This window comes from Podarcis erhardii (genome assembly GCF_964252035.2).
Source record: "Podarcis erhardii genome assembly, chromosome: 3".
NCBI classification, from domain to species: Eukaryota; Metazoa; Chordata; class Lepidosauria; order Squamata; family Lacertidae; genus Podarcis; species Podarcis erhardii.
The window spans coordinates 23,670,255-23,685,030 of NC_138507.1; the positions used below are offsets into that span (position 1 = coordinate 23,670,255).

Here is a 14,776-nt window from a genome sequence, read left to right on the forward strand (position 1 = left end):
CTGAATACCGAAGTAATCCAGATCAGTCAAACATGAGCTGAGCAATCTATTTGATCTTCAGAAATTAAAATTCATTAAATATTTGAGGCTGTTAAACTATTTATTACTATGCTTCTGAAAGATAATATAATAAAAACACTACAGATTACATTATTCGTTATGTAAGCACAGAGTGCTATCATCGTATGTAGTCTGGGATCCAGGGAGTCACACAGCTGGTACTGGGCACACAGGGGATTTTGGGAGGCTGCTGCTCAAGAACCACATGTCACAGAGCCTGTTGTCTTTTCACCCGGAGGAAATTTCAAAAACTGAGTGTGACGTGGTGAAACAATCTACCGCTCAAAATAAAAATTAAAAACCCAGTTGTGAATGCTTCCAAGTTTTCAGTCATGTGTAAAATAATCCTTTTGCACCTTGTAAAGCGTTGGCAAATAAAGCGTGAAAGGTGGTTTTGAACTGCCGTACCAGAAAAGCTGACATATCAGCATGGAGGTGAGAATGCACATTATACCACTTCCGTCCTGCTTAAATTGCCTCCAAGTCACAGTTACGCACAGAATCGCACTCCATCTATTGTCCATTACTTCATTGTTTATTGACTATGTTTCCTTTAGTGTGTTACTAAGCCCAAGTGTTTTCTTCCAGTAGCTTTGTACATAATTGCTTGGGTCTCACTGTAAAGCAGGGGTGAAGAAGCTCAGGCCTGGGGGCCAAATAGTCTTCCAAGCCTCTTTGCATGGCCCTCAAGACTCTCCATGCCCTTAGGCCTTGCTTGTTTATTGGCCCTGCTTGGCATTCTCTTTGAGTGTTTTTTTCTGGCTGGAAAGTGTGTTTGAACTCTGATAATGCTTCTGGATTGCCTGGATGGAAGATATAGAAGAGGGTATGAGGGTGTGGGGATGCGGGTGGCGCTGTGGGTTAAACCACAGAGCCTAGGACTTAACGATCAGAAGGTCGCAGTTCGAATCCCTGCGATGGGGTGAGCTCCCGTTGCTCGGTCCCTACTCCTGCCAACCTAGCAGTTGGAAAGCACAAAGTGCAAGTAGATAAATAGGTACCACTCCGGTGGGAAGGTAAACGGCGTTTCCGTGCGCTGCTCTGGTTGGCCAGAAGCGGCTTAGTCATGCTGGCCACATGACCCGGAAGATGTATGCCAGCTCCCTTGGCCAATAAAGTGAGATGAGCGCCGCAACCCCAGAGTCGGTCACGACTGGACCTAATGGTCAGGGGTCCCTTTACCTTTACCATGAGGGTGTGAGTAAAAGCTAGCCCACTCTGTCAATGAATTAAGTAGGAAAAAGCAAGCAAACTATTTGAGACATCTGGATATTGCCTTAGAGAACTTACATTCAGTAGGCATGAACCACTTGCTTTTCTTCCTCCCGTGCAAGGTATTGGAGCTCCCTGGGTCTTGAGGATTGGAAGTGGCCTCTAAGCTAAAGAGAAATGAGTGGTTGTGTGAGTGGGTTTGTTTCTCTGGGGCAACCCAATCAGATGGATGGGATACAAATAATAATTTTTTATTATAGTAGTAGTAGTAGTAGTATTCTCTGGGCCCCCAAATGACTCTAAGAGCCTCTTGCTGCTGCTGTACTGTAAGTACTTTATTTTCCCTTTTCAGTTATTTCCTGTGGCAGTCTTCCATCTCCACCAAATGGTAATAAGATTGGAACTCTGACCGTGTATGGAGCCACAGCAATATTCACCTGCAACACTGGCTATACCCTAGTTGGTTCTCATGTACGTGAATGCCTAGTGAATGGACTTTGGAGTGGCACTGAAACTCAGTGTCTCGGTAAGTACAAATTGCAGCAGAAATCTAAAACCCCAAAAGGCAAATGTCATGTGAAGGATATGAGTTTAGTTTTGTAAATTTAGTTCACATGATTTCAGTAAATGGTATTGTTTGTATTGGTAACTTTGTGTTACGGCTTGAGGCACTGATTTCTTGAGCACATGTGGAAGGAAATATATTTATAAATAGGTTGGTATTTAAAGGGGATGGATTCTTTATTTATTACTCAAACATCTGAGAGTTCCATTCTTAGTGGAATCCTTGGAAAGGATCTCAATTTATAGTATAGCACCCATTGTAAACTTTTCTTTTCCGGCTTGCTGCTAGAAGGCAAAAACTCTTTCCATATTGGCCTCAAACATTCTTTATTGAGACTGTTTTAAAGCCAGGTAGAATATAAGGACAAAGCAATCACAGGATCCCCAACAAGAAAATTACACTGCACATGATATTTTCACAGAGTTAACAGGAAACCTCAGAGAAAACATAATCCCAAGGAACTGATGTTGTTTCTGGTTTCAAAATACTGCCAACAGAGAATACAGAGCAAAAGGTGGTGTGTGGTTTTTTTTGGTATGAATTATTTCTATCACCAAAGTTGGCATCTTCTAAAATCTATATTAATAAAACTACAGCCCTTAGTATTTAAAGAGGAATTCCTTTATATTGAAAACTGAAATTATATATATATATATATATATATATATATATATATATATATTCAGTTCAAATGCTCATTTCCAATTTTAACTTCACAAATCAGGAACTTGTCATTACCATAAGCATGTTACAGCTCAGAAGTTATATTTTTGAGTCTGACCTCTTGCCCCTACTCCTTTGATGTTAATATTTTCTGCCTCAAAATTAATTGCAGTTGTCACTCATTTCAGTTTGGATGTATAGCTCACAAAGTGGTTGTTTAGATTTCAGTAGTGAGTAATTTAATGAGGGAGAAATCTGAGCACGTTCAAGCATTACTCAATATATACCCAGCCAATACACTTAAGAGTTATTTTATGAAATAGTGCTAATATGTGTGTGTTCAGGAGTTACAGGTACATATTTGCAACCATTTTAATACAAAACATTTTGTGCAGTCCTATGCACTATTGCCCTGTATCAAAGTACCATTGAAATCAATGGGGTCTGTGCATGCTGTTCTGACTTTGCACTAATCTACAGTCTGTTACTGTCAATTGGAATTTTGTCAAGTGATTTTTATAACATTTTATATCCTACCTCATGCATGCATAAATGAACAGAAGTCCTAATATTTAAAGCAATTATGCACTATAAATTATAAGGGTATGCACTGTAGATCCTGCTATAAGCTCCATCTGGTACGCAGGCTGAGACCCTACCTGCCCGTGGACTATCTCGACAGAGTGCTGTATGCTCTAGTTATCTCCCGCTTGGACTACTGCAATGCACTCTATGTGTGGCTACCTTTGAAGGTGACCCAGAAACTACAACTAATCCAGAATGCGGCAGCTAGATTGGTAACTGGGAGCAGCCACCGAGACCACATAACAACAGTCCTGAAAGACCTACATTGGCTCCCAGTACATTTCCAAGCACAATTCAAAGTGTTGGTGCTGACCTCAGTCCAGTATACCTGAAGGAGTGTCTCCACCCCCATCGTTCTGCCCAGACACTGAGGTCCAGTGCCAAGGGCCTTCTGGCGGTTCCCTCGCTGCGAGAAGCCAAGTTACAGGGAACCAGGCAGAGGGCCCTCTTGGTAGTGGCACCTGCCCTGTGGAATGCCCTCCCACCAGATGTCAAAGCAAAAAACAACTACCAGACTTTTAGAAGACATCTGAAGGCAGCCCTGTTTAGGGAAGCTGTTAACGTTTAATAGACTATTGTATTTTAATATTTTGTTGGAAGCTGCCCAGAGTGGCCTGATGGGTGGGGTATAAATAATTTAATTTATTATTATTATTATTACTATTATTACTATTATTATTATTATTATTATTATGGGGCAGCCTTGCATAAACACAGGTATTTATAGGCATAGATAATTTTCACACACAAAGCTTTTGACCCTCCAGATGTTGCTGATCTACAGCTCACATCATTGATACTTGCCCTGTACCTACCCTACTTAACCAATTAGTGGCTGTCTTCCATTACATTCCTTAATTGTGTTGTGAGTTCTCACTGCCTTGCATACACAGAGAGAAATCACAGAACCAAAAACTTCTTCTGGAGTCTGGTCTGCTAGGGTTATTTCTAAGGAATTAAGTAGTCTACCAGGAAAAATTAAATTTCTAAAATAATGTACTGTGCCATGTTTCCAATCAATTCCACCTTATCTAGCTTGTCCCCCCTCCCAATCTCTTATGTATACTCATGTAATAAGCTACAAAAAAGAATGATTAGATTGACACAAAGTGTTTAATACTGAACACATGTACTTTCCCCCTTTGGTGGAACACAATGTAAAATTAAAACTGCACCCCAGTTGCTTTTCTGTAGTGTTTTACCAATGTGGATAAAGGCATTGATAATGGGAGGAAGAGACATGAATGAATTGAAGACTATGAGAAACTGCACATGCAAATCAGTCTTTGCAACATTTAGAAATAAAAAGTGGAACAATGAAGGTTTCTTGTTACATCTGTTCCAAGATCATGTAATATGGAAGACCAAAACCCAGTGAGAAACTCAGATAAGGAGAAGTTTGGAAGCATCCTTAAAGTTTGGAAGCTCTCCACCCTATTCCCTATTGCAAAGTTTATTATTCACCAGCTCATTCTGCTGTCTTTTCATGCTTTCCTTTCAAATACCTATAGGATGCCCAACACTGCCATTGTGCTTGTGGCTTTTGATCTAACAGAAGTATCCACTAATATAAGAAAATGGTTTTCTCCAATTTCGCCTTCTCACTTCAGTCCCCTCCACATATACCCCCCCCCCCAAGAAAAAACTATTCCAGAGTGTTGGTGGCCCTTCCATAATAGTTTGGTCTAAACACTCAGTGTATGTTTACTTTTTTAAAGGGAGGTTAGTCCATGCATGTCGCTTTGGTGTAAAAGTTTAATTATTGCAGTGAACTAATATCGAACCAGTCCATCATTTTATCTCCAAAAAAATCCTGAAAGCACGGTTTATAAAAATAGATTTCCAACAGCCTCTTTAATATACTTAGGGCTAATTTGGCTTGATTGGAAGATTACATATATTTGGTGTTTTATTGCCTTGCTGCTTAAGTTCGTCAGCTGTAAGGGTGTTTAATTTAACTAGGTTCAAAATGACAGGAAATCATTACATCCACCAAGTGACATGCTCTGTAAATGAAATGAATCACATGGAACATGCACATGGGCTGTTAAGGTTCCTTCAGAAACAAATAATAATGGCAAGTTCCAAGTTAGTACTACCTTTCAGCCAGCCTGAGATCTCCTATGTTTTAATAAATCTGACTTCAATTTATAGCTATTGCATTTCAGCTTCTCATTTTCACGTCTGCAGGAACAACAACAACAAAAATCAATATAGGATTATCCGGGTTTAGCATCAACAAATGTACCTTTGTTTCCATAGAGCTGAATATCAGGATACATATGACAGTGCTCGCAATTCACTGTGTGTGTTTAGCAATCTATGCTCCCCGCTTCCCAAATTTCTACTTTGCCCAAGCAGCACAGATGTGGGAATAGGGCAGTTTCACAACCACCTCAACATGAGGAATCTCTCATGCAGAAGCCTGGATTATTTCTTTCAATTAATTCGCAAGCTGGAAGAAAGTGCATCTACCGTTGTCACGGCCAGTTGCAGAACAGCCTTGCAATCTGCACCAAGGGGCCAAGCTTCAGCTTTTTAATAAATTCATAAGAGCATGTTTGTTGAAGAGTGGACTGTAAATAAAGGACAATTGAATCAATAGCAATGTTTTTCAGTTTTGCAGATATACCTCGCGGGGTGCTGAGGGCTTAAGGCAATGTTTTTGTTTAACATTATTCTTGTTGACGATGGACTGCTATGTGAGCTGAAAGTGAAGTTTGTGTTCTTTTCTTCTGTCCCCCGCCCCATTTATTCTAGCTGGACACTGTGGTTCTCCAGATCCTATTGTAAATGGCCACATTAGTGGAGACGGCTTCAGTTATCGCGACACTGTGGTGTACCAATGTAACCCTGGTTTTCGACTTGTGGGCACGTCTGTTCGGATATGCTTGCAAGACCACAAATGGTCTGGGCAAACACCAGTTTGTGTCTGTAAGTACCACCTTTCCCAGTGATCTATTCTTCTCTAAGTAATAGCAAGCTGATCAGCTCTTAGATGGGTAAGAATGATTAACAATAGCTGGTAGAAAAGGATGTGTACACATAACTGCCTTCAAATGCAGCTGGGTGTGTCCCCCTTCCCCGAATTCAGATTGCAGTTGGTTGGGGGACACACACATCAAAATGAAGTATTTAATAAGAAGCAACAGGACAGATGTGGATTGTGATTAATGGGTACACTGCTTCCCAACCCAGTGGTGGGAGTGGTGGGATTCACAGAATGCTAGCTGATGCAACTGCAGTACTTTCTATGGAAGTGCTGGGTCAGAAAGACTCAGCAGTAATGTGCTGTCAGTTGATTGGCTGCCATCGGTTTAAAGGGTGGTGTGAGTAGGTGGTGTAGAAGAGTGTGGTCAGAGAGAGAGAGAGAGAGAGAGAGAGAGATAGAAAGGTCTTCCTATTTTCCTTAAGTTGCAGCCAGGTACTCTGTTTGACTGTATGAACTGCTCGTGTATTATAGCCTGTAGATTTTTGTATATATATAGCTCACAATAAATGTACTGCACTGCACTGAAGAACCTGGAACTCTGAGCATTTCTGCCAAAGCACTACGGAGAATTCGCGACAGGGAGTGCACTGGGATTCAGAGTACAGTAAATGGGAGTGGCTGTACACAGCACAAATCCAAGCTCAGCTTTGCATGATAGTATTGGTTGATGCTGCTGCTTTAGCACCAGACTTGGAAGCAGTATCATCAGTCTCTTGCCCAAGCATGTGGCCTGAAGTCTCAACCCTGATGTCTATTCCTGTGCTCTCCTGCAATGCAGAGTCAACAGCTTGTGATTAGGCTGCTAAATGTACCTATTACCATAATTCCAAAATGTCTTACGAGAATTGGACAGGGTTGTTGTTGGTTTTTTTGGAACTAGCGGGAACTATGAGCTAGAAGAGCCAAGTCCAAATCCTGGCTTACACATACACTTAATGGGCAACGGACACTGTGCCCGTCATACTGTAGGGTTCATAGCACTAAACTGCCTTACGTGTTTGTTGTATGGCTTGCTGGAATAATGTATGCTATGTACTCAGAGTGCTATACTTTTTAATGTCTTGTACAAGACATGCAATGTTCATCATTGGTTTACAGACTACCATAGCAGGATTATATCATAGAACTATAATAGGTTTGAATGATAGACATTTTAATAATAATAATAATAATAATAATAATAATAATAATAATAATAATAATAATTTGTACCCCGCCCTCCCCGGCCGGAGCCGGGCTCAGAGTGGCTAACATCATATAAATAATACAATATATTATTTATATGCTCTTATATTTTAAAACTAGAGCGTGATTTAAATTTGCTATCTTGCTCTTTTAAAAACTGTTGAACTGCTTCCATGATTTTGTGTCATTTTTATGTATGTCAGTGCATATTTTTTTAAAAAAGTAGTTAATTCAGTAAAATATGTTTTAGTTTACCAGTGCATATGTTCCTCATTTTGTGTATAAACCAGGAAGGCTAAATATTAAGCGTCTTGATGATATTTGAGAAACTAAACCAATAACCTTATAAGTGTTGGTTTTAGAATCTTGGAGATAAATATGTAAAACTGTTGGAACAGGTGTGTTCTTACCTGTAGTAATGTAAATGATACAATTATCCTGAGCTTGAAAAGCTTAGGTAAACCCGGTCCAAATCTAGCTTCGATTCTGTGTACTTGTTCCACGGCTCCTTTTCTACAGTTGCCGCTGTAGAAAAAGGGCATTCCATGTTAGGAGCAGGGTTGTAAATAAAACTACCGATATCAACATGTCACTGTATGATTTCTATGGTGCAACTGCATTTCAAATGCCTCACACTGATTACCACAGTTTACTGGTGCCATAACCTGGCTATAGCCAAGCCTTGTTGAATAATTTTATCACACTGAACTCAGTTACGGCAGTTTTTAAATGTGAGCTGTAACTACATTATTGTAAACACCTTAATATTGCAAATAATATGCAGCTGTTGCATAAAGGCTACTACGGAAAGAGGGAACAGAAGAATATTGCAGTTGCCATATTTTTCTGATATGCCTTTACTTGCAAACACAACAATTGCAGAGTGTTGATCTGTCAAGAGGTTGGCAATGTGTGACAACAATAATGATGATGTGGTAAGACGAGACACAAGGGCTGAGACCTTTTGTTTCTGGAAGGCATCACAAAAAACAGCATCTGTCAAGAGTAATGAGGGGTGTAAACCGGAACTGACTGAGTGCAATATGCATTTGCCGAAAAGGACAATAATCTAAATACAAGCGTCCTTCACTACCGCAATTTTTACAGACAACCTCAATTTTGCATTGCAACAGCATACCACATATAATCTCTTCTGGCATCTCACTGAATTGTAGGATTCATGGTGAAGAAAGTGTCAGGTAACAAAACCCTTAATATGTTATTAGGCAAATTCATATCACTCAGGAGGACAGATCACTCAGCAGCTATCAGTTATGAAAGCTAAAGATGGAACCTCCATATTGCAAGGCAGTATGCCTCTGTTTTCTAGTTTACCACCACAAACAGGATATAAATATCATTATCATATCTGCTTGTTCTCCTGGACAGCTAGACAGAGTCCTTTTGTTACATATTTAAAGCATTCCCAATTTCTAGTAGTTTTAAGAAATAGTCTACTTTTAGAATTCATTTCCTTTAAAAAATAGCTCTTACTATGCTGGGGAGTATACTAGGGATAAGCCCTTTGAGATGCACAACTACACACACAAGGAGGAAAAGTTGTTAGATTTCCAAGTCTACACAACTTGTAAACCACCAAACCCAACACAACCCACCAGCCATGTATGGCAGGCAACCAGAAGTTTTTGTTTTTGTTGCCTGTTTGGAACTATAAAAATGGCAGGGGGTGTCAAATATCCAGCGCAAATAATAATATGCCCTCAAGGTAGGAACTATGCTGCTAATATGTTCTGTATAGCACCTAGTATGGTGTTGGCACCATATTTATATCACACAGATAGTGGTGATTGTGGTGAAGTGAAAGATAATGTTGAACTTTAGTCTTGTGGCTGTGTTTATCTCTTGTGAACTGTATTTGCTAGATGATGACTTAATAGCTGTCTCCTTGCGACCCCTCACAGATAGGGAGAACCACCACTATGGTTTATCATTTTTTGTTTTCCCATTATGAAAATTAAGGTTGTTATATGTACAGCGCCCACATAGTCCCATCAGTTTCATCCAAACGAGCGCTACAAGTTGGCTTTCTGCCTGGGGGTGGGCAGGGAGCCATCACACGTCGACTGTCAATAAATTGGATTTCTGATCACTTTTGTTCAACCACCATTTATGGCAGTAAAAATAAATAAATCTGCATGATCTGCTAACTTCCATTTTTCACATTTCAGCCTTGGCAATACAGTCTGATCCAAAAGGAGCTCAATTACTACCAGTTGTTTGTTTGTTTGTTTGTTTGCTTGCTTGCTTGCTTGCTTGCTTGCTTTTAAAAATGCTATGCCTCCTTGAATATATTGCCCATCAGTGCAGGCTATATTGTATTCTAGATCCCTTTGTTCACTCATATGAAGTTCCTGTGTGTATCAGCTTCCATTTTAGTTGGGTGCAGCCATTCTATTAATATTTTCCTGATTCCTCCTTTAAAGTCGATGGTGAAGCCATTGCAAATGGGGTTGTTCTGTGTGTGCATTTAACCCCTCCGCACGCAACATATTTTCTGGATCGAGGCACCAGAGTGCATAACTCGTTGATGTTCTCGACGTGCCCTTCCCAAAAGCTTGCAATCTGTTCTGTGTTTCCTTTCAAAAGCAATCACGTGTGGCCACCCAGGAAACCCCGCTCACGGAATGACCAATGGCAGTGAGTTCAATCTGAACGACGTTGTGAACTTCACCTGCAATACTGGATATTTGCTTCAGGGCGCCTCCCAAGCACAGTGCCGGAGCAATGGGCAGTGGAGCAGTTCCTTACCTACATGCCGAGGTAAGATTTTTTATTTTAAAAAATGTACAACTGCTCTTCCTTGATAGTATGATGCAGTTGGAACCTTTCCTACCACCCTTCCCAGTCATTTTGGAAATTTGTAACTGGAAGAATTATTTCCTTTGGAGAAGTCTAACCTATTTGAAAATAAGCTGTTGCTGCTTCTACAACTGCTTCTACTTCTATCCAGCCCCACCCCGCCCCCCATCAACCTATTGCCATCTTATAGATTGTGGGCAGATATCACTATTTAATTAATAATAATTACACAGGTGCTAATTTGGTACGGTGGTACCTCGGGTTACGAACAGCCTAGTTAATGAACTGTTTGGATTACGAACCAAGGTACCACTGTATATAAACAGTATTGTCATTGGGAAATGCTAAGCAAAGTCAAACTTCCTCAATTGAGTAAGCAACTAGAAGCTGCTAATTTTGACAAATTTAGCTACAGTGGTGCCCTGCAAGACGAACGCCTCGCAAGACGGAAAACCCGCTAGACGAAAGGGTTTTCCGTTTTGGAGGCGCTTCGCAAAACGAATTTCCCTATGGGCTTGCTTCGCAAGACGAAATGTCTTGCAAGTTTTTCCGACTTTTTTTTCCTCCCCCCCTTTTTCTAAGCCGCTAAGCTGCTTATCAGCTGAGCCGCTAAGCCGCTAAAAGCCGCTAAGCCACTAATAGCGCTAATCCACTAAGCCGTCAATGGGCTTGCTTCGCAAGACGAAAAAACCGCTAGACGAAGAGAATCACGGAACGGATTCTTTTCGTCTTGCGAGGCACCACTGTATTTAGTTAAGCTTTAATGCTGCTGGGTGAATTCAAGACAGGATGGCACATTTCAGAGAGCAGAGTTGTTACTTAAAATGCCATCTCTGAGCTGGGGTCATGCGCATACCTCCACAAAATCTAGTAGTCCAGTGTAGTAGAGAAAATTGTTGTGTGTATTATAGGGTTTTTCCAGATGAGGGCTTAATTTGCAGAAAGGTTGCTGAAATATCACCAATAGCTTATGCACAATAATGTGCTTTCTTTTTACTCAGAAATTGTAAATCTGGATTAAATTGGGGAGGCATTTTGGTGCCGATGGTGTTGTTTGGGCATTGTAAAACTTGCATTCATGGGGAGTACTAATATCACAGTAAACACACATCTGGAAGCCTCTGTAATGTATATTTGGAGACAATACTCTTTTGTAGTAGCACCATGATCCTTTCAACCTGTATAAAAGACAGCAAGCCCTCATATAGGTATAAAATCAGGCACATACCAGTAATTGCAACTTAGAATGCCACCCGGCTGGTGCATACAATCCAGAAAATATTTTCTGTAATACCTAGCTCATAAGCTGTAATTTTAAATCTTTATGGGTTTTCCAGTTGTTGCAAACCATTTGGATATTTTTTTTAAAATGAAATTGTAGTATACAAATGTTTTAATAAAAATAAATAACACAGAGATAACTAAATAGACACATCAAGTGCTAACTTTCAATATGCCTTCATAAGAGAGAATTCCCGTCAGTACAAGTATTTAAATAGGGATGGGATATAGTGGTGGATAATGGGTAAATATGAAGGGTTTGTGAGGATCAACTCCTTTGCTTCCTTGTTCCTTAGAATAAGAGCAACAGTGCTGAGTTTCACCAGGTACCAAGTCTCAAAAGAACAATAATATTTGACTTTGGCATCAAGAGTTTGAATCCATGCAAAATGAGGTTCGAGTGTCAACAGGGCAGATTTAAACGTCCTTCTTTCTTTATTTCTCAACAGACTAAATTCAGATTGCCTGCATTTATTTCCTATGTAACTCTTGGCACCTGTCATTGAGAGAAAGCAATCTCCTTCTCTCTTGCCTTGATTTACAACTGGGTCCCTTGGGTGAAGGGCAATCAGGGAAATCAGCTAGTACAGCTCTATATTTGAAGCAGCTCAAATTGAGGCCACAATTCATTCATTCTTTTCCCCCCAGTAGCCTTAAATATATATGTATATGTAAAGAAAAGAGCTTTGTCCCTTAGAATTAAAGGTATATTTCATACAGTTGTGGGAGTATCTTCTCTCCTGATTTTTGCCACTCACTCAATTTAGGTGTGGGGCAGGGTTGGCAAGGTATCCTTGAGATGAATGTGAAAGTTCCCCAGTTCCCCAAAACTAATTATAGTGGGCTACTTCTATGTATGAGTAGGAACTACCCACAAAGCCAGAGCCGGGCTTCTTTAATTGGCAGGTCAATATCATTGCAATCTGCAGTTATGACAATTAAAAGCTGGCGAGTGAAAAACCATTTACAGTGGTACCTCGGTTTACAAACTTAATCCGTTCCGGAAGTCCGTTCTTAAACCAAAACCATTCTTAAACCGGGGCGTGCTTTACCTAATGAGGCCTCCCGCCACCGGTACCCTTCCACCATTCGGATTCCATTCTTAGACCGAGGTAAAGTTCTCAAACCGGGACACTATTTCCGGTTTTGCGGAGTTCATAAACTGAATCGTTCTTAAACCGGACCGTTCTTAAACCAAGGTACCACTTTAGTTGGGTAGGCTTCTTTCTCATTTAACAACTTAAGTTAAACAAGTGAGTTGAAAAAGTTTACATACTGCAGCCTGACAGTCACTAATGTTATGAGAGTTCCCCCTGGTATAGGGATAAAATTACCAGATGAATATGAGTCGTAGTCACAAAAAGGTGAAGCTGGTGGTTCACTGGGCCAATTATATGTGTGTGTATGCCAAGCCATAAGCAGTCTGTGACAACAGCTCTAGAGCAGTGTTGATTTGCTGACTAAAGAGGTCAAGTGTTAAAAGACTTGGACCTTCTGGGGGGGGGGGATGGAGACAAATATCAAGCCATAAACCATCTTTCTGCTTTGTTTGTCAGTGCCATGATCTCTATAGACAGTGTTTCCAGGATTTTAATCCTCTTTTCTAAAGACAAGTAACTGAATAAACAAAGGATTTCACCTTCCTCTTTACCCGTTAGCTGACAGTTGTTGAGGATTCCACCTTTTATGTTCTGCAGAATTTCAGCTCAATGGCAAAGTAAACAGGTAGTGTCTAGGTAGCCTTATACAAGTCTCTGGTCACCAGATTTTACTGTTGTTATTTTTTTTTTGGGGGGGGGACCAAACTTCTGAATGCTTGCTCTAACTGATTACAGAGAGGACTGAAACAGATACTGATTTTTTAGTTGCTGCTGTAAGCTTCTGGTCCTTGAATGAACAGGTTCACAACTCCTACAGCTTGAGGTTTTCTCGATGGTTTGAGTTGGGCATTGGAAGAAAGCAAGGCTCTTGAGCCTTTAAGCATCCTTTTCTAGCATGAAAATATATCCATGGGGAGGAAATTCACTTTTTGACACTCTGTCTATTAGATATATTATTATGTACAGTCCCTGGTTTATTTGGGGGCCTTCCTCCCCACTCACAAAATAGAGTACACTTTTGCATATCACACAAAATGTATGCACATTTTATGTACATTTTTGCCCTCCTTTCCAGGTGAGGTAGCCCATTCCACACACAGGTGTACTAAATCCGAAGCACTGCTGTGTACACTTGCATTTCACTGAAATCAGCGGGGCTTGAGTGTGCCTAATTCTTGTTTCGCTGATACGTCAATACCTTCCTGATTCTCAGTGTGCGGCTTTATTTCCTCTTCCTGCCCTGTGTGCTGTGAGTGTGTTCATGTGCTCCCAACTATCCTATCTCTGCTTCTTACTGCTTCCCTCATTTCTCCCTCCACATCATTTGCAATGTCATCCAACCTCACCATTGTTTATCTAAACCAGGCATCCCCAACCTGCGGCCTTCCAGATGTTTTGGCCTACAATTCCCATGATCCCTAGCAAACAGGACTAGTGGTCAGGGATGATGGGAATTGTAGTCCAAATCATCTGGAGGGCTGAAGGTTGGGGATGCCTGATCTAAACAAATACCATCAATGTTTTAGCCTTTCTCCTCTTTTAAGTCTGTCACTTACCACTACTACTATTTATGGGTCTTAAACCTTTACTTCGACCACAGCTTTCTCTGTGCGAAAGTGTAAGGGATCATACCACTTCTGTGCCGTTTTAATGCACACGACACTCTTGGTGCCAAATAAAAACGCCGCAGTCATCAAGTTAACAGAAATTGTATATTTCTTTGCATATTTTCAATTATGTAAAGCTTTAGTGATTGGCTATGGAAACCCATCTACCAGCAAAATGTTGAATCAAATGTATTTGGCATTAATTAATGGCTGTGGGATTGAGCTTTCAGCAGCACTGAATTGTACATTGCATGCCATGAATATTTTCCTTTGGATTTTTCTATTCAGTAGTGAAAAACCTTGTATTTCAGTGGTGAACTGTTCAGATCCAGGCTTCGTGGAAAATGCCGTTCGCCATGGGCAGCAGAATTTCCCAGAGTCTTTCAAGTATGGAATCATTGTGGTGTACCACTGCAAGAAAGGATTTTATCTTCTTGGATCATCTGCTCTGACTTGTAAAGCTAATGGTTTTTGGGACAGATCATTGCCCAAATGTTTGCGTAAGTATGCAACAAACTGAATTTTTACTTTATTTTTTTCACCAGAAGGCCAGGAAGCATCAGTTATCACCGAAGTGCATGTAAATAATTGATTTAACAATGTTGGTATGCTGAATTTTGTCCTGCACTCGGGAGAATTTCCTTAACAAGGTATCTACTGTTGTGTGCAATAGTATACCAGCCATTACCAGGAACAGAAGGTCAAC

At 40.5% G+C, this 14,776-nt stretch overlaps 1 protein-coding gene across 4 annotated transcripts in view; it reads left to right on the forward strand.

Moving 5' to 3' along the window:
* The window catches only part of CSMD1 (CUB and Sushi multiple domains 1), a 956,661-nt gene that overhangs the window by 897,035 nt on the left and 44,850 nt on the right, over positions 1-14,776 (forward strand). For all 4 annotated transcript variants that reach the window (XM_081856635.1, XM_081856636.1, XM_081856637.1 and 1 more), the window contains 4 exons: positions 1,625-1,798; positions 5,846-6,019; positions 9,870-10,043; positions 14,382-14,570. In XM_081856635.1, coding sequence (XP_081712761.1) covers positions 1,625-1,798; positions 5,846-6,019; positions 9,870-10,043; positions 14,382-14,570 — 711 coding nt within the window. The remainder of the gene's footprint in view (positions 1-1,624; positions 1,799-5,845; positions 6,020-9,869; positions 10,044-14,381; positions 14,571-14,776) is intronic.